At 49.0% G+C, this 25,137-nt stretch overlaps 1 protein-coding gene across 1 annotated transcript; it reads left to right on the top strand.

Annotated features, from left to right (window-relative positions):
- On the top strand, window positions 13,823-24,152 carry LOC102186466 (complement C1r subcomponent-like protein). Its single transcript, XM_018048540.1, has 6 exons — window positions 13,823-13,926; window positions 15,014-15,293; window positions 19,260-19,446; window positions 20,969-21,094; window positions 21,229-21,303; window positions 22,929-24,152. The coding sequence occupies exons 1-6, from the start codon at window positions 13,844-13,846 to the stop codon at window positions 23,699-23,701; spliced, it is 1,524 nt and encodes a 507-aa protein (XP_017904029.1). The 5' UTR covers window positions 13,823-13,843; the 3' UTR covers window positions 23,702-24,152.

Below are 25,137 nucleotides of genomic sequence, written 5' to 3' on the forward strand. Positions count from 1 at the left end.
ACAGCTGGATCACCAGGGAACTCCTATCTGTGCAGCCTGTCATCCACATTCTAGAGGACTGCTGGAAGCCAGCCCTTCTCTCTTCCATGTTCTGCGCAAGACAAACCTAAAAACACAGCTTTCCAAGGTGCTGTCACTGCCTCACTGTGTGACCTTGGGCAAACTATTTCACTGCTGAGCCTTGGTCTCTTCACAGGACCTGTCCACTCAGCCTCCATGCTGGGTAATATCTACCATCCTGCCTTCCACACCCACCTCTCCCCTCGGCCTCCTCTCTCCTCCCAGCGGTTTGCAGACAAACATTGCCCACTGCTGTCTTTGACCCACCTGTGAGGAACCTGTTGTCATTCTTAATGTGTGAGGTCCCAGATGGAGAGAGAACCCCGACAAGGGGAGGGCAGCTGGGTCACAGAGCACTCCCCCACTCCTCTGCGGAGGGCTCCCCTGCCTCTGCTGCCACTCCCTTCCTTTCTTTGTGAGCAGCATAGATGTGACAAGGGGCACTGTTTCAAATAAGGGTTTGTTAAAGTCTTGGAGAAAACAAAAGGAGCTAGAACAGAGAGTATGACGGAAGTGGATCATCTGAGGTCCAAGTGCAGCCTTGCCCACAAACTCCTTATTGTCAAAGGAAGGGATGGTGCTGGCTGCAGCAGAACCGCCTGCCCATTAGCAACCCAGGCACATACACACTATGTTTAAAGAGTCCTTCACTAAAGGACTTTATTTCAGGCTTGAGAGTCAGCACAAAGCCCCCGAGGGGGTAAGAGCTTTGGAACTGAAACCTCTAGCGTCTGAACTCGTCGCTTTGGATGATCTGCTGGCGGGGAACCGCAGTCCTAGATTCTCACTATGTTTACCCTCCCAAGGTTGGAAAGGGCGTCCTGTCTGGGGCTCCTCTTTCCTTACCCATCCCTCTCCTTTTCTTGGTGCTTTTTTAACCCTTGGCTGTCTTCCCAAATCCCCACCTCTTCTCATGTTTGGTCCCCTGTAGGTCGTACTTTGATCTCTGCAATCCTTGATGGGGTAGACGAAGGAGTGTTTTGGTTGTTAGGGGTGAGGAGGAGAGGGTCAGAGCCTGAAAGGCACTCAGACTTCAGTTTGCTGCTGCTGCTGCTGCTGCTGCTAAGTCGCTTTAGTCGCGTCCAACTCTGTGTGACCCCATAGACAGCAGCCCACCAGGCTCCCCTGTCCCTGGGATTCTCCAGGCAAGAACACTGGAGTGGGTTGCCATTTCCTTCTCCAATGCATGAAAGTGAAAAATGAAGGTGAAGTCACTGAGTCGTGTCCGACGTCAGGTTACTGCATCTAAAATACAAACATATCTAGCAAAAGTGACATCCTGCTAGGTGGTCCTCTGTATTTATTGTACTAAAATATGCTGTCTATTTCTGGACTTCCCTGGTGGTCCAGTGGTTAAGAATCTGCCTGCCAATGCAGGGGACACAGGTTCAATCCCTGGGCAGGGAGTATTCCACTTGCCGCAGGGCAACTAAGCCCATGCTCCCCAACTACTAACACCCACATGTCGTAGAGCCCGTTCTCTGCAACAAAAGAAGCCACCGCAAGCAGAAGCCCAAACATTGCAAAGAAGGGTAGACCTCTGGCACCATAACTAGAGAAAGCCCCCATGCAGCGATGAGACCCAGCACAGCCATAATTAATTAATTAATTAATTCTTAAGAAGGAAACACCATAAAATAAAATAATCTGTCTACTTGTGTGATAGCCAGCCCCTAATCTGGCCCCCAAGGATCCCTGCTTCTCAGAATTCCCTTCCTGGAGTTGTCTCTTCCCACATTGTTTCAGAGTTGGTCTGTGGGCCCAATATAACATGGCAACAGGGATACTCTGTTACTTCCAAGGCCAGATTATAAAAGACAGTTCAGACTTTCTGTAAGACATTGTGCCTATAGCTAACCGTTGTACACTTAAAATTTTGTTAAGAGAGTACATCTAAGGTCAAGAGCTCTTCCATAATTTTTTTTTTTAATTTAAGCCATTTGGGCCCTGCTTTGCTCTTTCTCAGGCTTCCCTGGTGGCTCAGTGGTAAAGAATTTGCCTGCAATGTAGGAGACTCATGTTCGATCCCTAGGTCAAGACAATCCCCTGGAGGAGGGAATGGCTACCCACCCCAGTATTCTTGCCTGAAGAATCCCATGACAGAGGAGCCTGATGTGCTGCAATCCATGGGGTCACAAAGAGTCAGACACAACTTAGCAACTGAACAACAGCAATGCATGTGACTCTGTTCTGTATTTTCCAAGTCTCCTATGAATGTGCTATCATACTTTCATAATTTATAAAAATAAAATAAAAATTTTAAAGAATTGGGGGAAGATGATTTAGGGCAATAAAAACCTGTCCATCCACAAGAAGCTATGGCTCTATATCCAGTGTCATAGGCCCTTCCATCCTAGCCCTAAGCTCAGACACCTGAGCACCCAGAACCAGGGCCCGCATCTCAGTGTCCAGTCCTCAGAAGTCTAAAAAGAGTGGAGGTAGGTGGCCTGCCTGTCTAAAAAGACAGGCAGGTGGCCTCTGTTCTTCCTCTTAGAGGCCCACCTGCTGGACCACTATCTGAGAACCCACCTCTTCCTGAGGTGATTGTTACAAAGAACATCCAGTGTCTTCAGGTGATACCCCGCCCCTCTGACAGGTGTGTGTGCCTTACTTACTCTGTGGTTTCAATAGTGCAGCACAGTCCACCTTAGTAAGTCTCGCGTCATTAGAAAGTGTGCCCGTCCAGAGGCAGGGTGGCGGTCTCAGCTAGAGTCACATCTGTGCTGGTGGGGAGCTGATTGACAAATTCTGCAGAGGACAGAGAGGCAGGGACCCGAAGACCAGCAGCAATGTGGGTGGGGGTGGGGTGGTATCCACACAGACAAGCCTGGGAAGAGCCGTACCTGCACCTGGACTCTCGGGATACCTTGCCGAGTAGGGAATCTCTGGGATCCTCCCAGCCCTCAGGGGCCAGCACAGTGATCCTAGAGCCAGATGCTTCTTTGCTGAAAAGAGGGAGGGTGAGATGGAGAAACATGGGCGGAAGAAGACTCAAAGCAGATGCCAGCGGGTTTAACCAAATCTGATGACGGGAAAGAGGAGGCTACGAGGGAAGGTGTCTTAATGGCTCTGTGTCCCTGTATTCTCTCCAAAGGTCGGAGACTAGAGGCAGCCCCCTGGCCAGCCTCACTGCGACTTCTGAACACTCACCAGGCCAGATCCACCACAGTGCCAGAGCCCTGCCACCAAATAAAGACCAGAGTGGATATTAGCCAGGCCACCAGGTGAGGACCTGCCGAGCCATCTCGAGGACACCATCCATCCGCAAGACTGCTCTCTCTAACAAAGGGCAAGGTACCCAGCAGTGGAAGGGAAAAAGTGGAAGCTGTGACAGATTTTATTTTCTTGGGCTCCAAAATCACCACGGACCATCACTGCAGCCATGAAATTAAAGATGCTTTCTCCTTGGAAGAAAAGCTACGACAAACCTAGACAGCATATTAAAAAGCTGAGACATCACTTTGCTGACAAACGTCCATATAGTCAAAGCTATGGTTTTTCCAGTAGTCATGTATGGATATTAGAATTGGACCATAAAGAAAGCTGAGCACAGAAAAATTGATGCTTTTGTACTGGAATGTTGGAGAAGACTGTTGAGAGTCCCTTGGACTGACTGCAAGGAGATCAAAGCAGTCAGTCCTAAAGGAAATCAGTCCTGAATATTCATTGGAAGGACTGATGCTGAAGCTGAAGCTCCAGTTCTTTGGCTACCTGATGCAAAGAGCCAACTCACTAGAAAAGACGCTGATACTGGGAAAGGTTGAAGGCAGGAGGAGAAGCAGGCAACAGAGGATGAGATGGTTAGATAGCATCACTGATGCAATGGACATGAATTTGAGCAAACTCCAAGAGACAGCGGAGGACAGAGGAACCTGGAGTGCTACAGTCAATGAGGTTGCAAAGAGTTAGACACAACAACAACACAGCATCAAGGGGTGGGGTCACATGACAAAGGCCGGAACTCACTTCGGAGCACTGAAGGGCACGGGGTTACACTGGAGGTGAGCCTCCCTCCCTCCCTCGCTGGATCAGAGCAGGAAGGATGCTCAGGCACCTTCTCCCTGACCATCCACCCCCACTGCCAAGCCCAGCTCCTGGACGCCCCTGTCTACCATGGGCCCCCTTCCTCCCTGGGCATCTGCCTTGAAAACTCCAACACCTACCTGGTGCCTGCTCTCCCGCTCTGCCCCCCAGCAGGAGCTCACCCACATATATAGATGGTACCTCTGCAGGCCTGTAATGAAGAAGGTGCCCTGATAATGAAAGAGCTTGGTCTCCATCTTGAGGATCAGAGAGAAAAGTCATTGAAAAGTTTTAAACTGGGGAGGAGTGTGATCAGTGGATACTGTAGACAGACAGCTGACAGAATAGGGAAGGTGGACAAGAGGGGCAAGGCTAGTGGCAGACCTGCCTTTCAGATTGCTTCATGAGTGTGTGTGTGTGTGTGTGCACGCGCGCACGCGTGCTAAGTCACTTCAGTCATGTCCAAGTCCTTGCAACCCTATAGGCTATAGCCCTGGAGAAGGCGATGGCACCCCACTCCAGTACTCTTGCCTGGAAAATCCCATGGACAGAGGAGCCTGGTAGGCTGCAGTCCATGGGGTCGCTAAGAGTCAGACACAACTGAAGGACTTCACTTTCACGCATTGGAGAAGGAAATGGCAACCCACTCCAGTATTTTTGCCTGGAGAATCCCAGGGATGGTGGGCTGCCATCTATGGGGTCGCACACAGTCGGATAAGACTGAAGCGACTTAGCAGCAGCAGCAGCAGACTATAGCCCACCAGGCTCCTCTGTCCATGGGATCCTCCAGGCAAGAAACCTGGAGTAGGTTGTCATGACCTCTTCCAGGGGATCTTTCTGACCCAGGGTTCAAACCCTCATCTCTTTAAGTCTTCTGCATTGGCAGGTTGGTTCTTTACCACTAGCACCACCTGGGAAGCTCTCAGAGTGACTCAATCCCGCCCAAATACCCTTAGGCTATGGAAGTTAAGCTTGAAACCAGAGATGACTTGGGGTAGGGGAGCAAGAAGGACAGACCCAACTCCAACAGAGTCACTCTTTTTTAAAATGTTGTTTTTTAATTGAAGGATAATTTCTTTACAATGTTGGTTCCATTTCTGCCCATGGTTTCATTTCTGCTAATCAACATGAATTAGTACATATGTCTTTCTGCTTTATTGACTATGCCAAAGCCTTTGACTGTGTGGATCACAATAAACTGTGGAAAATTCTGAAAGAGATGGGAATACCCATCTCTTTGGGAATACCATATGACCTGCCTCTTGAGAAATCTCTATGCAGGTCAGGAACCAACAGTTAGAACTGGACAGGGAACAACAGACTGGTTCCAAATAGGAAAAGGAGTACATCAAGGCTGATATTGTCACCTTGCTTATTTACCGTATATGCAGAGTACATCATGAGAAATGCTGGGCTGGATGAACACAAGCTGGACCGGAATCAAGATTGCCGGGAGAAATATCAATAACCTCAGCTATGCAGATGACACCACCCTTATGGCAGAAAGTGAAAAAGAACTAAAGAGCCTCTTGATGAAAGTGAAAGAAGAGAGAGAAAAAGTTGGCTTAAAGCTCAACATTCAGAAAACTAAGATCGTGGTACCTGGTCCCATCACTTCATGGCAAATAGAGGGGAAACAGTGGAAACAGTGGCAGGCTTTATTCGGGGCGGGGGGGGGCTCTAAAATCACTGCAGATGGCGACTGCAACCATGAAATTAAAATATGCTTGCTCCTTGGCAGGAAAGTTATGACCAGCCTAGAGAGCATATTAAAAAGCAGAGACATTACTTTGCCAACAAATGTCCATCTAGTCAAGGCTATGGTTTCCCCAGTAGTCATGTATGGATGTAAGAGTTGGACTATAAAGAAAGCTGAGCACAGAAGAATTGATGCTTTTGAACTGTGGTGTTGGAGAAGACTCTTGAGAGTCCCTTGGACTGCAAGGAAATCCAACCAGTCCATTCTGAAGGAGACCAGTCCTGGGTGTTCATTGGAAGGACTGATGTTGAAGCTGAAACTCCATTACTTTGGCCACCTGATGCAAAGAGCTGACTCATTTGAAAAGACCCTGATGTTGGGAAAGATTGAGGGCAGGAGGACAAGGGGATGACAGAGGATGAGATGGCTGGATGGCATCACCAACTCAATGGACATGAGTTTGGGTAAACTCCAGGAGTTGGTTATGGACAGGGAGCCCTCTTGTGCTGCAGTCCATGGGGTTGCAAAGAGTTGGACACAGCTGAGCAACTGAACTGAACTGTACATATGTCCCCTCCCTTTGGGACCTACCTCTCACCTTCCACCTCCCACCCTATACCATACCTCTAGATTATTACAGAGCTTGGTTTAAGTTCCCTGAGTCATACAGCAAATTCCCATTGGCTATCTATGTTATACATGGTAGAGTATATGCTTCCACACTGCTCTCTCCATTCATCTCATCCTCTCCTTCTTCCCCCCAACCCTTGTCCATAAGTTGGTTTGCCATCTCCAGCAGAGTCACTCTTACCTCTAAATCCCTGGTCTGCCCACATCTATACTGACCATTAAGGACAGAAGCCCAGGATCCCTGACTCAGGCCTCCTTAGCCCCATCTGCTCTCCACCTCACCCCTGTACCTCTCCTCACCTGACTCTGGGCAGGGAACCTGTCCTGACCCAGGGCGAGCTGTCTAAAGACAGGAAACTGCCCCACCCTTTCAGCCCAGGGTCTTCTGAGGTTGTCTGGAATCCAAGAGACAGCAAACTCCTCTTTAATTTCTGAGGTCTAATGAAGGCTGCAGAAAAACCTTCCTGATCTGGAAAACCCAGCACCCCACCTCCACCTGCCACCCTGCCATCCCTGCCCCGATGGGCCCTTCCCCACACAGGACAGCAGGTGGCAGCACCAATGGGAATTGCCAGAATAAAACCAAAGGACTTCCCTGGTGGTCTAGTGGTTAGGAATCCACCTGCCAATGCAGCAGACACCGGTTCGATCCCTGATCCAGGAAGATCCCACACGCCTCGGAGCAATTAGGCCCCTGCGCCACAACTACTGAGCCTGAGCTCGAGAGCCCATGCTCGGCAACAAGAGAAGCTACTGCAAGGAGAAGTCCGGGCACTGTTACAAAGAACCAGCACAGCCAAAAAGGAGTAAATTTATTTATTTACTTAAAAAAAATAAAAGCAAAAATAAAACTCCAAACTGAAAATGAGTCTCTGTACTTAGTGCCCCGGTGGCTGTTTTCTCCCCTGCTCTGTCTCCATCCCCCACCACAGCTTCAAAGACTGCCCCCCTCCCTACCTCAGCCCCCTGCCTTCCTCAGTTAATGAGAAACACAACTCAGTAGACCCAGAAGTTGGCTCAGAAGGTGTAAGTGAGAACTGGAGATAAGGGCAGAGTAAAGACAGCAGGATACGGATTTGCCTTGAGATATAAACTCCCAGGAGCTTCCCTGGTGGTCTCAGCAATAAAGAATCTGCCTGCAATGTAGGAAACCCACGTTCTACCCCTGGGTCTGGAAGAACTCCTGGAGGAGGGCATGGCAATCCCCTCCAGGGTTCTTGCCTGGAGAAACCTAGAAGAGCCTGGCAGACTACAGTCCAGGGGGTTGCAAAGAGTAGGACACGACTGAAGCAGCTGAGCACACCGCATAAGCTCCCAGGACTGAAAGGATCTGTGTGGCCCGAGCTGGTAGCCAAGGACCAAAAGTTCTTCTCCATTAATCCCACGGATTCAAGATGCCCCCAGAGCCAAGGTCTATCATTGTCTTCAGGATCCACAGCCTCATTCTTCTAATCTCATCTGGCTTAGAAAGGGCTGGCTGGTCACAATGATCATTTTTGTTGTCTAGTCATTCAGTCGTGTTGGAATCTTTGCAACCCCATGGACTACCACACTCCAGGCTTCCCTGTCTATCGCCAACTCCCGCAGCTTGCTCAAACTCATGTCCATTGAGTCAGTGATGCCATCCAACCATCTCATCTTCTGTCACTCCCTTCTTCTCCTGCCCTCAATCTTTCCCAGCATCAGGGTCTTTTCCAGTGAGTCAGCTCTTCGCATCAGGTGGCCAAAGTGTTGGAGCTTCAGCTTCAGCATCAGTCCTTCCATAATTACCAAGCCCTTTTGTAATTATCAAAGTCATTTAGTAACATTACAAGAATTTCACTAAACAGAGTAACATTTTTTTAAACCATCCATAGCCCTATTCTCTAATATACTGTTCCTGTATATTAGAGGGTATTTATTTTAGACTGTTTCTGTGTTTTCTATTTTTGTAGACATAGTGTCCTTAGAGTTTCATTGTTTATTTTCTTTATTCAGTTCTCCTGCTGAGGGTAAGGGCCTCCACAGAGCAAATGTACTTCTACTCTTTAGGGGCTCACATTTGACTAAAGGAAGGGAGACAGAATAGATGATTCAAAGACAAGAAGTTACCAGTCTTCCTGGGACTAAATCTGTTTTGGGACTGAAAGCCCCGTGTCCCAGACAAACCAGGATGATTTCTAATAGGTCACCCTACTAGAAGCAAGTCCTCCCAAATTACATGGAGTTAGAGTTCAGAATTTCATTTCAATCCATAGATTGGCCTCAGCTCTACCTCTTTGCCTTTTTTTTTTTTAATCTTATTTTTAAATTTACTTTTAGTGGTTGCTCTAGGCAACTTTTCTCAAACTCTGTACCCTTGAAAAGTACTGAGATCATTTCGTCTTTCTTCTGCATTATTCATTCTGCTATTCAGGGCCTTTAACTCAGCTTCTAGAAGAGCCTGGCAGACTACAGTCCATGGGGTCGCAAAGAGTAGGACATGACTGAAGCAGCTGAGCACACCGCATAAGCTCCCAGGACTGAAAGGATCTATGTGGCCTGAAGTTGGTCCTTGGCAAATGTATTTTCTAATCTTTCTTTACTCCTCCTTATAGTTTCTAGTTTGTTTTTGCAGCATTAGCATTCCTTGTCAATAGCCTTTCTTAATTTCTTCAGAGATTGGCCCAACACTATAAATCAACTATGCACCAACTTGCTTCAGTTGTGTCCGACTCTTTGCAACCCCATGGACTGTAGCCCGCCAGGCTCCTCTGTCCATGGAATTCTCTGGGCAAGAATACTGAAGTGAGTTGCCATGCCCTCCTCCAAGGGATCCTCCCAACCCAGGGATCAAACCCAGGTCTCCCGAGTTGCAGGCCGATTCTTTACCCTCTGAGCCATCAGGGTACCGTCTCTCCTGATCTGTCCTCCAGTAGCTCATTCACCTTGATTCCTGCCCATAACCCTACAAACCCTAGGAGCATCTCTCCTACAGCAGCTCTGCTCACGACAAAGTCTTGAAGTTTTCTTTTATCTGAAAATGCTTTCATTTCATCTTCAATCTTGAAGAACATTTTCACTGGCAAAGTAACTCGGAGCTGAGGACTTTTTTTCTTTTGGTGTTCTGAAGATGCTGCAATACTGCTTGCTTCTATATGGTTTTTGATGAGAAAGCAGTGACATTGAGAATGTTGTTCTCTGTTTTCAGTATGTCCTTTATCTCTATCCAGCCTCTTTCAAGATTCCCTTCTTATCTTTGGTTTTTAGCAGTTTGACTCTGATGTGCCTTTTTGTTTATTTCCAATTCTGCTTGGAGTTTATGAAGTTTCTTGAACCTGAAGATATATGCCTTTCACAAAAGCTGGGAAGTTCCAGCCATTATTTCTTTGAATATTTTTGCTGCCTCACTCTCTCTCTCTCCTCTCCTTCTGGGACTCCAAGAATACATATCTTAGAGAGTTTTTTTAATATCATCCCCCTGAGTTTCTGCTCATTTTAAAAGTTTTTTCCCTCTCTGTCCTTCAGATCGATTAATTTCTATTTATCTATCTTCAAGGTCACTGACTCTTCTACCATCTCCATCCTTCTATTAAGCCGGCGATTTTTTTTAAATTTCATATCCTGCCTCTCTGTGGCTCTATATTTTAAGTTTCTGTTTCCCCGCTTGTGTTCCCCGCTTGTCTTTTTCTTTCAAAGGAGCATAGCTTGCTACCCAATGGACTGTAGCTTTGCATCTCTGTGTGCTGAAGTCCTTGGGCTCTGACTCCACCATCTGGGTCATCTCAGGGGCTGGTCTGTTGTCTTTCTCTAGAGTGTGGTTTGTGTTTTCCTGTTTCTTCTTATTTGGAGTGATTGTGGATTATATCCTGGACATTATAAAGTCTGTGGGTTCAGTGATGTTTCTCCAAAAATTATTGATTTCTTTTTCAAGTAGGCAGTTAACTTGGTTCACTCAACCTGTAGACTGTCTTGAGATGAGCAGTAGCCCAAATTTAAGTCATCTTCTTTTAGTCCTAGCTGGTTTGCCTGGAGCCTGCCCCCAAGCAGCCATTGTTGAGGGGAATGATGAAGAAATATCTGAGACACTCAAGTAGCTTACAGCCGGATTATAAGCCAAGAATCACACAGTGAGAGAATGATGCACTTGAGCTTGGAGCTCAGGAAGGTGGGTCAGGCTCAATGCTATGGCCCCCACCTCTTATCCTCACACGGCCTGTGCCCACATGCAGGTCGAGGTGAGCAAAAGCACCCGGTGGTGCAGAAATTAAGAAAGGCATGCTTGCTCTCCCTAAGACCTGCTCCCTTTCCCAAGGCTCCCCTACCTCCCCACTCCCAGCCCTGAGGACCCTCCATGCCTAAATCTCTGCCATAATCGATGGGGCAGCTACTTCTGCTTCTTCTGCCCAGCTTACAAACTGCAGAGCAACAGCTGCTTCTATCTCCCTGCCAGCTGGAGAGGAGGCCCCAAAGAGGGGAGGTTATCCTGAAAGCAGGATTGGGGAACTGCTGACCCCCAACAGCCCACACGGGCCTGCCTCACTAGCCCCCCTAGTTCCACAAGGGCCTGCAGTCACCAGCTGAGGCTCCTTCTCAGTCCCCAGTCCCTGGTGGCTTTCTCCCCTGACCCCAACACACACTACCGCTGCACCATCCAGGTGGGCCCTGATCAGGTTCTCCTGTGCAAAGGGTCAGATTCACCAAAATGGGGACTATGTCCAGGCCCTGGGCCTCTCCAGACTCCAGCTGCAGGAGGGGTCACTCCCCTTCACCCTCTTGGTCCCCTGCCCTCTTTCCCACCCAGTCTCCACCCAGAACTTTACCCCCTGTCCATTTAGAGTGACCAGTTGTCCTGGTTCATCCAGAATTTCCCCAGTTTTAAAACTGAGAGCCCTACATCCCAAGAAGGCTTTTAGTCCCATGCAAACTGGCGTCCTGCCTGCTGTGGGGTTTTCTTTCAAGGGCCTCCCCCTCCTCTCCTCCAGAATGTCTCCAGGAACAATGGGCTAACCAAGGTACTCCACTAAATCCTGCTCTTAGGCAGGGAGCACAAGCTTAGGAGCAGAGTACAACCCAGCCCACACAGACTGTCCAAGGGAACAGGGACTGATGCCCCAAAGAAAGACTAGAGGAGGATCCCCAGCCCCCATGGGAGCCTCAGCTGGTTTCTTCCCACCAGGTGGGTCATGGACAGTACTGTTGTTCACACCTGTGGATGTCTCCGGCTTCCCAGGTGCTCCTTGTGGCCCTAAGAGTTATATATCAGTAAAAGGGCAGGTTTCAGGACTTCCCTGGTGCTCCAGCAGTTAAGACTCTGAGCTTCCAACCCAGGAAGGCCGGGATTCGATCCTTGGTTGGGGAACTAAAATCTTGCATGCTACAGGGTGAAAAAATAGAATAAAAATAAACCATCTCCAATATTTACCCCTGAGTCAGACAGCAGTAGTATCTACTCTAGAGACTTTTTTAAGGTCATGCTGACAATCACTATATTTCCAGGAACTTTCCACTGTACCTGTTCCTTGAGCCTTCCCCAGACACAGTCCCACGGCCTCGCTTGGGCCAAGTCCTCACACTCTGCTTGGAGGGAAAGGACCGTTCTCCCACCTGAAGATGGAAAACGCAATGTGTCCGATATCCATTTAACTTTCTCTTTTCCTTTGAACATGTTAAGCTGCCTTTTTTCCTCCTCTAAATACTCTATAATGAAATGCTGGTACTTGGTTTTAGAAAGCAAGCCCACAAATGCTCATGAAATAAATCTCAGGAAGATGAGAGTATAATCCTTCTTATCCTGGAGTTGCAGAAAATCAGACATGATTCTTCTTCACAGAGTTGATCCTGATAAAGGGGCGAATCGAGAACATTCAGTGAAGATAGGTAATCCTGTTCTCTGTTATATTTCTGTCATCTTTGGGAGTGTAACTTGTATGGAGGAATCTTTTTAAGATATTCAGACTTCAGAGATGGTTGCTATAGGAGCAGTACAATGGCATCTATAAACTTTAAAAGGCGGCAAATCAGGAATAATCTGGAAATCCAATGGTTAGGATGCCAAGTTTCCACTGCCTGGGGTACAGGTTCAAGCCTTGGTTGGGGAACTAAGATCCTGTCTGTTGTGTAGCACAGCCCCAAAACAAACAAACAAAAGGCTGCAACTCTGCTCAGCCATTAATAACTTATTCCTCTGAAAACGATATTTAAATTAACTTCTTCAGGAACTTCCCTGGCGGTTCAGAGGTTAAGACTTCACCTTCCAATGCAGGGGGTGCACGTTCAACCCGTGATCCAGAAGCTAAGATCCCACATACTTTGCAGCCAAAAAACCAAAACGTAAAACAGAAAAGTGAAAGTGGACATCACTCAGTTGTGTCCAATTCTTTGTGACCCCATGGATTATACAGTCCACGGAATTCTCCAGGCCAGAATCCCAGAGTGGGTAGCCTTCCCCTTCTCCAGGGGATCTTCACAACTCAGGGATCAAACCCAGGTCTCCTACATTGCAGGCAGATTCTTTACTAGTTGAGTCATAAACAGAAGCAATATTGTAACAAATTCAATAAAGACTTTTTAAATGGTCCATAAAATAATAGTAAATTAACTAATTAACCTCTTCCCTTTCCAGAAAGCATAAGTACTTGTGAGACTGTGGTTTATTTGTTAGACCAGATAGATACCTTTGGGACTCTTTTCCTTTCTAGCATAAAGGTAAAATTCTATTACTCTGCTTGACTTTTTTTTCCCCCCAAAGTTTTTAAGAGCTTTGGAGCCTGCAGGTACTTGAATTAACAGGAGGAATCCCTGTGCTGTGACCTACCAGGAGAGAGAGGAATCAGCTTTATGGCACGCGCTGGGCATTCAGACAGGGCAGCCCTTTGTCCACAGACCCGCCCCACCCCCAACACCTGCCTACAGAAACTTTGGCCTGAAGCCGACCCTGCCCTGCGTCAGCCTGAGCCTGCTGGACAAGCAGCGTCAGGGGCCTGTGGGCGGGATTCAAGGACTGCCTCAGTGCGGGCCCCCAGCCATGTTTGGGGAGGCGGGAGGTACGGTGGTCATTAAGTTCGATGTGTACAAGAGGCTGGCTGGTTACAGAATGAGCAGGAGGTCAGGGAGGGAAAAGTTTTGCTGATTAAAGGCGAAAGGCTAACTCAGAAGGAGCCATCCTACCGAGTGTGAGACACGGAGATGGTAAAAATTAAACAGTGCGGAAAAGACAACAGGGAGTGCACCCACCCACCCCTGATGGCCTCTCCTGGCCAGGGCGGTTGTGGAGCTTTTTCCTCTGCTTTAGGGTAGGTGAGCTCTTCTTGAATCAGACAGAAGGTGGCGCTCAACCCAGAGAATTAGAGAAAAGGGAACTGAGGCGAATTACTCAACTCATTTCCAGTAACTTCTCCCTCCTCCCCCACAGGGCCTTCTCCAGCCCCACTTCCTGTTCCCAGACTCGGGCCAAGCCCTCTCAGGGCTAAAATGTCGGGTTCCAGATCCCTGGTCTCAGAGCTGCGGGAACTGTCTCTGGGGAAGCCTCACTCCACCCGCTGCCCAGGCAACATGTGAGTGTGCCTGGAGGGGCTGGAGAGGCTGGAGAGGCTGGGGAGGCTGGACAGGCTGAGGAGGGAGAGTCTGAGGAGGCTGGAGAGGCTGGAGAGGCTGAGGAGGCTGGAGAGGCTGAGGAGGCTGGAGAGGCTGAGGAGGCTGAGGAGGCTGGAGAGGCTGAGGAGGCTGGAGAGGCTGAGGAGGCTGGAGAGGCTGAGGAGGCTGAGGAGGCTGGAGAGGCTGGAGAGGCTGAGGAGGCTGGAGAGGCTGAGGAGGCTGGAGAGGGTGAGGAGGCTGGAGAGGCTGAGGAGACTGGAGAGGCTGAGGAGGCTGGAGAGGCTGAGGAGGCTGGAGAGGCTGGAGAGGCTGAGGAGGCTGGAGAGGCTGAGGAGGCTGGAGAGACTGAGGAGGCTGGAGAGGCTGGAGAGGCTGAGGAGGCTGGAGAGGCTGAGGAGGCTGGAGAGGCTGAGGAGGCTGAGGAGGCTGGAGAGGCTGAGGAGGCTGGAGAGGCTGAGGAGGCTGGAGAGACTGAGGAGGCTGGAGAGGCTGGAGAGGCTGAGGAGGCTGGAGAGGCTGAGGAGGCTGGAGAGGCTGAGGAGGCTGAGGAGGCTGGAGAGGCTGAGGAGGCTGGAGAGGCTGAGGAGGCTGGAGAGGCTGAGGAGGCTGGGGAGGCTGGAGAGGCTGAGGAGTTTGGAGGCCGAAGAGGCTGAGAGAAGTTTGGAGACATGGGAAGGGCACCCCGGGACATGTGCACGCTCACACACACACACACACACACACACACGCATATAGCCTCCAGCAATCTTCCCTGGGGTGTGCTGGCTCAAGCTCCAGCCAGGACACTATCATATTTAAATGTCTCTCGCTTGTAACCTCCAGGCTCATCAGACACCAGGGTGGGCTGGGGTTGACTGAAGTAGACAGAAAGCAGCCCCTGCTTGGATGAGCCTCTCCAGGGAGGTGGGCAGTGGTGGAAAACCCACAGTCCAAGCACAGGCTGACCAGGAGGCTGAAGGAATTGGGAGAGGAGGAGCCGTAAGAGTGTGGACAGAGGTGCCCAGGCCTCTCAGTTTTAGCAACGCCTGCCCCCTCATGTCTCCTCAGGCCACAGGCCACAGGCACGCAGCCCCCTCTGCCCTGGCCCACTCCCAGGTGGTGGTTCCTCCTCTGGGGAGTCCTCCAGGCTTTCCCCACACAGGGCTCCGTGGTGCTCCTGGCCCAGTGGCTGCCCCAGAACCTGACGTCCCCTGGGTACCCAGAGCCATACGTCAAAGGCCAGGAGAGCTCCACGGACATCAAGGCTCCAGAGGGCTATGCTGTGAAGCTCCTGTTCCAGGACTTTGACCTGGAGCCGTCCCCGGACTGTGAGCAGGACTCCATCACAGTGAGCTGGGTGGGGTTCTGGAGGGACTCCACGTGGGGAGGGCCCCTGCTGGAGGCCCAGGGCAACGGGAGGGGCCCAGGGCCTGAAACTCGAGGCTTACCCAGGAGGCCGGGTCTCCCAGCTGAGGCCCCATGCTTACCTGTGCACCCAGCCATCTGGGCCCCACCAACGAGAGAGAAGGCCACAGGTCAGGAAGCCTTACCAAGGGACACACACACACTGCAAATCCCTAGAGTCGAAAGCAAGAACTCACACGTCAGTCATTAAAAGTGCATCATCAAGTAAGTTGTGTGCCTGCACTGTCGGGCTCAGGAGCTGGATGTTCAGTTCAGTTAAATCGCTCAGTCGCGTCAGATTCTGCGACCCCATGGACTGCAGCATGCCAGGCCTCCCTGACCATCACCAACTCCCTCAGCTTGCTCAAACTCATGTCCATTGAGTCAGTGATCCCATCTAACCATCTCATCCTCTATTGTCCCCTTCTCCTCCTGCCTTCAATCTTTCCCAGCATCAGCATCTTATCCAATGAGTCAGTTCTTCACATCAGGTGGCCAGTGTTGGAGCTTCATCGTCAGTCCTTCCAATGAATATTCAGTTTGATTTCATTTAGGATTGACTGGTTTGATCTCCATTCAGTCCAAGGGACTCTCAAGAGTCTTCTCCAACATCACAGTTCAAAAGCATCAATTCTTCGGTGCTCAGCCTTTCTTTACTGTCCAACTCTCACATCCATACATGACTACTGGAAAAAATCATAGCTTTGACTAGACAGATCTTTGTTGGCAAGATAATGTCTCAGCTTTTTAATATGCTGTCTAGGTTGGTCATAGCTTTTCTTCCAAGGAGCGAGCATCTTTTAATTTCACGGCTGCAGTCACCATCTGCAGCCCAAGAAAATAAAATCTGTCACTGTTTCCATTGTTTCCCCATCTATTTGCCATGAATTGGTGGGACCAGATGCCATGATCTTAGTTTTTTGAATGTTGAGTCTTAAGACAGATTTTTCACTCTCCTCTTTCACCTTCATCAAGAGGTTCTTTGTTCCTCTTCACTTTCTGCCATAAGGGTGGTGTCATCTGCATATCTGAGGTTATTGATATTTCTCCTGGCAATCTTGATTCCAGCTTGTGCTTCATCCAGCCCAGCATTTCACATGATGTACTCTTAGAAGTTAAATAAGCAGGGTGACAATATACAGCCTTGACTTACTCCTTTCCCAGTTTGGAACCAGTCCATTGTTCTATGTCCAGTTCTAATTGTTCCTTCTTGACCTCCGTACAGGTTTCTCAGGAGGCAGGTAAGGTGGTCTGGTATTCCCATTGGTTTAAGAATGTTCCACAGTTTGTTGTGATTCACAGAGTCAAAGACTTTGGTGTAGTCAATAAAGCAGAAGTAGATGGTTTTCTGGAATTCTCTTACTTTTTCTATGATCCAACAGATGTTGGCAATTTGATCTCTGGTTCCTCTGCCTTTTCTAACTCTACCTTGAACATCTAGAGGTTCTCAGTTTACATACTGTTGATGCCTCAGTTCAGTTTAGTCACTCAGTTGTGTCCAACTCTTTATGACCCCATGAATCGCAGCACACCAGGCCTCCCTGTCCATCACCAACTCCCTCATGTCCATCAAGTTGGTGATGCCATCCAGCCATCTCATCCTCTGTCATCCCCTTCTCCTCCTGCCCCCAATCCCTCCCAGCATCAGGGTCTTTTCCAATGAGTCAACTCTTCCCATCAGGTGGCCAGAGTACTGGAGTTTCAGCTTTAGCATCAGTCCTTCCAATGAACACCCAGGACTGATCTCCTTTATGATGGACTGGTTGGATCTCCTTGCAGTCCAAGGGACTCTCAAGTGTCTTCTCCAACACCACAGTTCAAAAGCATCAATTCTTCGGCGCTCACCTTTCTTCACAGTCCAACTCTCACATCCATACACAACCACTGGAAAAACCATAGCGTTGACTAGACGGACCTTTGTTGGCAAGGTAATATCTCTGCTTTTGAATATGCTATCTAGGTTGGTCATAACTTTTCTTCCAAGAAGTAAGCGTCTTTTAATTTCATGGCTGCAATCACTATCTGCAATTTTTGGAGCCCCAAAAAATAAAGTCTGCCACTGTTTCCACATCTGTTTGCCATGAAGTGATGGGACCAGATACCATGATCTTCATTTTCTGAATGTTGAGCTTTAAGCCAACTTGTTCACTCTCCTCTTTCACTTTCATCAAGAGGCTTTTTAGTTCCTCTTCACTTTCTGCCATAAGGGTGGTGTCATCTGTATATCTGAGGTTATTGATATTTCTCCCGGCAATCTTGATTCCAGCTTGTGCTTCTTCCAGCCCAGCGTTTCTCATGATGTACTCTGCATATAAGTTAAATAAGCAGGGTGACAATATACATCCTTGATGTACTCCTTTCCCTATTTGGAACCAGTCTGTTGTTCCATGTCCAGTTCTAACTGTTGCTTCCTGACCTGCATATAAGTTTCTCAAGAGGCAGATCAGGTGGTCTGGTATTCCCATCTCTTTAAGAATTTTCCACAGTTTATTGTGATCCACACAGTCAAAGGCTTTGGCGTAGTCAGTAAAGCAGAAATAGACTTTTTTCTGGAACTCTTGCTTTTTCGATGATCCAGCGGATGTTGGCAATTTGATCTCTGGTTCCTCTGCCTTTTCTAAAACCAGCTTGAACATCTGGAAGTTAATGGTTCACATACTGCTAAAGCCTGGCTTGGAGAATTTTGAGCATTACTTTACTAGCATGTGAGATGAGTACAATTGTGCGGTAGTTTCAGCATTCTTTGGCATTGCCTTTCTTTGGGATTGGAATGAAAACTGACCTTTTCCAGTCCTGTGGCCACTGCTGAGTTTTCCAAATTTGCTAGCATATTGAGCACAGCACGGGATTTGAAATAGCTCAACTGGAATTCCATCACCTCCACTAGCTTTGTTCGTAGTGATGCTTTCTAAGGCCCACTTGACTTCACATTCCAGGATGTCTTGGTCTAGGTGAGCGATCACACCATCATGGTTATCTGGGTCATGAAGATCTGTTTTGTATATTTCTTCTTTGCATTCTTTCCACCTCTTCTTAATATCTCCTGCCTCTGTTAGGTCCATACCATTTCTGTCCTTTATCGACTCCATCTTTCCATGAACTGTTCCCTTGGTAAGGTGTCGTCACTCAGTCGTGTCTGACTCTTTGTGACCCCATGGACTGTAGCCTACCAGGCTCCTCCGTCCATGGGATTTTCCAGGCAAGAGTACTGGAATGGGGTGCCATTTCCTTCTCCAGGGGATCTTCCCGACCCAGGGATCGAACCCAGGTCTCCTGCATTGCAAGCAGATGCTTTACCCTCTAAGCCACCAGGGAAGCCCCCTTGGTATCTCTAATTTTCTTGAAGATATCTCTAGTCTTTCCCATTCTATTGTTTTCCTCTATTTCTTTGCATTCTTCACTTAGGAAGGCTGTCTTATCTCTCCTTGCTATTCTTTGAAACTCTGCACTCAGATGGGTATATCTTTCCTTTTCTCCTTTGCCTTTCACTTCACTTCTTTTCTCAACTATTTGTAAGTCCTCTTCAGACAACCATTTTGCCTTTTTGCATTTCTTTTTCTTGGGAATGATTTTGATCACAGCCTCTGGTACAATGTTATGAACTTCCATCCATAGCATGGTACAATCCAGTTATTGAGTTTCCATTTCAATTCTTGAAATACGGTGGGCTGTATGATGTAACTATGGCAGGCTAAAGAAATCAGCTAGGTATCTGGTCATGGATTGAAGAAACTTGGGAATCAGAAATGGAACAGGAACTGAGTTAAGGAAGTTTCCAGGAGGTGACACAGCTTCCAAACCCCAACAGTATGCAGAACCTTCAAGGCGGGGCTGGGGTCCACACTGACATGATCCTATGACCACGGGTGGTCAGGTTCTCCTCACACCTGGCTATCCCCTCCCCTTGCAGATCACAGCCAATGGGATGGATCTCGGCAAGTTCTGCGGGCAGCAGGGCTCCCTGCTGGGCAGGCCCCCTGGTCAGAGGGAGTTTGTGTCCTTGGGGAATAGTTTGCGGCTGACCTTCAGTGCACGGGCCTCTGAAGACAAGACCCCAGGCCTCCACAAGGGCTTCCTGGCCCTCTACCAAGCCGTGGGTGAGGGTGCCCCCAGGGTGCGGGGAGGGAAGGCCCTGCCCACAGCCCTGGCCCCGGTATCTTTTTTTTCTTTTTTGGCTGTGCTGGGTCTTCACTGATGCATGCCAGCTTTCTCTAGCTGCAGTGAGGGGGGCTACTCTCTAGTTGCGGTGCTCGGGCTTCTTGCTGTGGTGGCTTCTCTTATTGAGGAACATGGCTCAAGAGTTGTGGTGCACGGACTTAGTTCCTCCATGGTATGTGGGGTCTTCCTCAACCAGGGATCAAACTCATGTTGCCTGCATTGTAAAGCATTCTTAACCACTGGAACACTAGGGAAGCCCTCCCTGGTATCTTGAAGTGACCAGTGGAAGCTGAGACTGGAGGTTTGGGACACTGGGGCTTAGCCCCTTGCTGCCCAGCCTGCCCTCTGTTGAGTAGCCTGGTACCTGGGGCACCAGCTCAGCTCCATTGTTTCCGTGCAGGCCCAGTGCTGGCAGATCATCTCATATTTTAACAGAAGCTGAAAATTCAGATTTTTAAGTGAATTCTAGATTTACAAATGGTAACCCAGGCTTTTTGAAAGATAAGACATGCTCGTGAGTAAAATTTTCAATAAAAGTAATCTTCCTCTGATCTCTGGCCCTTAGTCCCCGGCTCCCTTGCCCAAAAATGACCCTGTTCTGTTTCCTGGGTATTCTTCCAAAGGAATTCTAGGCTGCTTGAATACAAATACTGTGGTATGTGTGTGTGTGTTGCATACTAGTCACGATGTTTTAAATTTGCCCTTTTTCATTCAATTAAATATATATATATGCCATACCTTGTAGCTTGCGGGACCTTAGCTCCCTAACCAGAGATCAAACTCAGGCCCTGGCAGTGAAAGTGCTGAGTCCGAGCCACTGCACCACCAGGGTTTAGGCAATTAGTATTGCCTGATTGTTTTTAAAGACCATACAATATTTCTATATTAATGCATCATAGTATATTTAATCAGTCTTTCACTGATAGATCCTACAAACAGTACTGCTCTAAATACCTTCGTATATACGTCATTGAGCACATGCATGAGGATAAATTCCTAGAAATAAAAAATTGAAAAATGTGTGCAATTTTAATTTTTATATTGCTAAATTTCCCTACAAAAGTTTTACTAATTTACACTCCCACTAATCACATATGAAAAATGTCTGTTTCCCCTTCCTTAATTTCACAGTTATTTTCAAACTTTTTTAGCATTAACAATCTGATTGGTGAAAAACAATTCAAATAATTCAAATGTTTAAAAAAAGAAAACACTGTGCTGGGAATTCCCTGTGGTCCAGTGGTTAGGACTTGATGCCTTCACTGTCAAGGACCTGGGTTTAATCCCTGGTCGGGGAACTAAGATCCTCCAAGCTGTGATGCAATGCCAAATAAATTAAAAAATAAAAATTTCCAAAAGACTGTGCAGGTCAAACTGAATATAGCCACAGACCAGATTCAATCCCTGGGTTGCCAGTTTGCAATTCTGTTCTCCGTACTAATGACCACTGTTTTCCTATAGCTGTGAATTATACTCAGCCCATCAACCAGGCCACTGGGGGCCCCCAGGCCATCCACAAACCTGGAGACAACCCCACTGAGATCCAGAGCTGCTGCCGGGAGCCCTATTACAAGGCCAAGCCCTCAGGTGAGTCCCCAGCTGCTGAGGATTCAGCTCCTACCTGTCTTACGCCCTCCCACCCCAGAGAGACCTGACGCCTCTTCCAGGCCCTACCTCCCTGCTCTGAGCCTATTCTCTGCCTCCCTCGTTTCACTCCTCAGGAACACTCACCTGCACTGCCCAGGTGCCCTGGAAGCAGACCCAGGAAAGGGAGGAGGCTCCCCGCTGTGTGCCTGGTGAGTGGGCACCCGTGGTGCCATGAAGACAGCCGCTTCCCAGAAGGGCCTCAGCTGTGTTTGGGCTTGTGGGTGCCAGACGGCCTTAGAATAGAAAGGGGGAAGGAAAGGCAGAAAGTGAGGAAGGAAAGGGGAACCAAGAAGGCCCAGAAAAGGAGAAGCAAGAAGCTCACCCCTTCTTCTTGAGGGTCAAGGGATAACCCAGAAAGGAAAAGCCATAAATAAGCTAATCAGATGGAAAATGAAAGAGGAAGAGAAACAGATGAGCTGAAATAAGAGAAAACCCTCTATTGACATGGTCTGCTTTAAGGATACACAGACAGGCTCTCTTCCCCCAAATATCTCCCTACCTTGATGCTATAGTGCCTGAAAGCCTAGCATTGTTTTAAAGCATTTGTGTGTGTGTGTGTAATGTAAAGTTCATATAACATAAAAATCACTAAAGTGCACAATTCAGTCATTTTTAGCATGTTCACGATTTGTGCAACCATTAGCACTTATTCTAGAACATTTCCATCATCCCCATAAGAGACTCCAGCTCTACCTTCTCCCAGTCCTCTGGCCACCACTAACCACTTTCTATCTCTGTGGACTTGCCTGTTCTGGACATGGCATCTCAAGGGAATCCTATAATGGCTTTCGTGCCTGGCTTCTCTCAGTTAGTGTGGTGCCTTCCAGGTTCACCCACGCTATAGCACGTGTCAGTACCCCTTCCTCCTCATGGCTGAATAGAATTCCACTGTGCAGACAAATCACTTTGTTGATCCATTCAGCGGTGGGTGGACATTTGCGTCATTTACACTTTTCTGCCTTTTATGGGTATTCCACAGCGAGAACACCTTTAGTTCTCTTGGATATAGGCCTGGGAGTGGCATTGCTGGCTCACACACTAACTCTGTGTTTACCTTTTTGAGGAATTGCCACACAGTCTTCCACAGCAGTTGAACCATTTTACATTCCTACCAGCAACAGAGGACAGTTCAAATCTAGCATTGCTGGCTGGTCGTCTATTTTGTTTTGTTCTTAATTTTTTGACTCATTCAGCTTGTGGGCTCTTAGTTCAATGAACAGGGACTGAATGGAATTACCATGGCAGCGAAAGTACAGAGGCCTAACCAGTGGACCACCAGGGAATTCCCTCAGACCCACCATTTTTGAAACTCAGTCAAACATTGCCTTTCTAACCCAATCTTAGTACCTTTGTCAGGTTTTACTCCAGAGCCACAGAAAGCTCCAGGGGCAGCCTGACCTCGTGCTCCGGGAGGGGGAGATGTCAAAAACACAGAAATGACACACAAACAGACAGGAGACACCACAGACAAATGGTGCTTGCTGCACGATACTGTTCAAAGAAGGTGGCAGGAAGTCTAAAAAAGTGGCTTAGGAAAAAAGGGGTGCAACTGGTTAAGAATCTGCACTTCGACTACAGAGAGCATGGGTTCAATCCCTGGTCAGGGAACTAAGATCCTACATGCCTGCATGGTGCAGCCAAATAAGTAAATAAATAAAGATGAAAATTAAAAAGCAGCTTTAAAAATGGCTGAGGAGGAAGAGGAGGTTGCAGAAGCAGGTTTTCAATAAGCGTCTCTTGATACAGCGCTGACTTTACCCCTCCTCTCTCTCAGTCTGTGGACGGCCGGTGGTCCCCATCTCGCAGACCCAGGAGTCCCTTGGCGCCTCCAGAGCTGAGCTGGGCAGCTTCCCCTGGCAGGCCCTCACCAGCATCTATGGCAGGGGCGGCGGGGCCCTGCTGGGCGACCGCTGGGTTCTCACCGCAGCCCACACCATCCACCCCAAGGACAGCATCTTGCTTGGGAGGAACCGGAGCGCCCAGGTATTCCTGGGCTACACAGACACAGACCAGATGCTGGAGCTGGGCGGCCACCCCGTGCGCCGCGTGGTCGTGCACCCGGACTACCATCGGGACGACCCCCACAACTTCCACGGAGACATCGCACTCCTGGAGCTGGAGCACAGCGTCCCCCTGGGCCCCCACCTCCTCCCAGTCTGCCTGCCAGACCGCGAGGCCCTGTACGGGCCCGGCCGGTGGGGCTACGTCAGCGGCTTCGGCGTGGAGATGGGCTGGCTGAGCACCAAGCTCAAGTACTCACGGCTGCCCGTGGCCCGGAGGGCGGCCTGCGAGGCCTGGCTCCGGGAGAGGCAGAGGCCCGAGGCATTCACCAACGGCATGTTCTGCGCCGGGGACCAGACGCGGCCGCAGAGTGTCTGCCAGGGGGACAGCGGCGGCGCCTTCGTGGTGTGGGACGATCGCGCCCGGCGCTGGGTGGCCACGGGCATCGTGTCCTGGGGCGTCGGGTGTGGCGAGGGGTACGGCTTCTACACCAAAGTGCTCGACTACGTGGACTGGATCCGGCGAGTGATGGGTGAGAAGGACTGACCCCGAGGGGCTGGGCTGGGCGCCCACTGTGGAGCCCAGACGGGAGAGGGCTGGGTTCAGGACTGAGCCTTGGGCGTGGGCGGGTGGAGGCAGGGAGACCTAATTAGGCCACAGAGCCAGAGAAATCCTTGCCTCCCAGAGCCCCTCCTCCTCACCCTCCATCTTCCCAGGGCACTTGTGCCACACCCAGGAAGCCCGATTAACCTCTGCTCTGAACACCATCTCCTGCAGACGCAGCTTCTTCTGTACTCTCTTAGGGGACAGTCGCCTTCTCACCCCCTGTTGAAGTGCTGTGAAGGAGTAGTCTCAATTCATTTCATTTCTGGAACATTCCAAAGCCCCTGTAGTCCACCTTCAAATACTCAAACTTTTGGCTTCACCAAGCACAACCCATGGCTGCCTTTGGAGTCGTAGCTCTTTTTGTTGTTTTAAATCAGAGAAAAAAAACAACGACAACCAGGCGCTTCCCATGTTACTTCACTGCCTCCTCACACCAACTTTGCAAAGGTTGAGTTGTTATCCGCTGCTTTACCAAGAAGGAAACTGAAGCTCAGGGAGATAAGGGACTTTTGCAAACCCCACAGCTGATACAGGAGAGCGAAGACATGTGCTTTTCAACACACCTCAACACCTCTAGGTGTCCTGAAGGCCTGCTGTATCGCCCATTCCCCAGTCCCCACATCCTTTCAGGCACTCCCTTGGGGAAGATCACAACGGGCGCTCACACCTTCCTGCTGGCCCCGCGACTGCAGACGCCTCTGTGAGCCCAGCCTGGGGTGGACGTTCCTGTAGGTGTTCCCAGCTCTGCTGGACTACCCTGTCCCCACCATCAAGCACTGCTCCACCTGAAAAGACCAACTCTTTAATTTTAATAAGGACTTGAGCTGATGCTTTTTTTCATCTTAAAGAGATGAGACTACCAGACAACTTGACCTGCCTCCTGAGAAATCTGTATTCAGGCCAGGAAACAACAGTTAGAACTGGACATGGAACAACAGACTGGTTCCAGATAGGAAAAGGAGGACGTCAAGGCTGTATATTGTCACCCTGCTTATTTAACTTATATGCAGAGTACATCATGAGAAATGCTGGACTGGATGAAGCACAAGCTGGAATCAAGATTGCCGGGAGAAATATCAATAACCTCAGATATGCAGATGACACCACCCTTATGGTAGAAAGCGAAGAACTAAAAAGCCTCTTGATGAAAGTGAAAGAGGAGAGTGGAAAAAGTTGGCTTAAAGCTCAACATTCAGAAAACTAAGACCATGGCATCCAGTCCCATCACTTCATGGCAAATAGATGGGCTTCAAAATCACTGCAGATGGTGACTGCAGCCATGAAATTAACAGATGCTTTCTCCTTGGAAGAAAAGTTATGACCAACCTAAATAGCATATTAAAAAGCAGAGACATTACTTTGCCAACAAAGGTCCA

The sequence above is a fragment of the Capra hircus genome, chromosome 5, assembly GCF_001704415.2.
Source record: "Capra hircus breed San Clemente chromosome 5, ASM170441v1, whole genome shotgun sequence".
In the NCBI taxonomy this organism is placed as follows: domain Eukaryota; kingdom Metazoa; phylum Chordata; class Mammalia; order Artiodactyla; family Bovidae; genus Capra; species Capra hircus.

Bases quoted from the DNA above. Each gene is read 5' to 3' on its own strand.
- LOC102186466 (XM_018048540.1), top strand. From the start codon at position 13,844: ATGTCGGGTTCCAGATCCCTGGTCTCAGAGCTGCGGGAACTGTCTCTG. The intron at 21,095-21,228 runs GTGAGTCCCCAG...TTCACTCCTCAG, and splicing joins TTACAAGGCCAAGCCCTCAG to GAACACTCACCTGCACTGCC. The intron at 21,304-22,928 runs GTGAGTGGGCAC...CCTCTCTCTCAG, and splicing joins GGCTCCCCGCTGTGTGCCTG to TCTGTGGACGGCCGGTGGTC.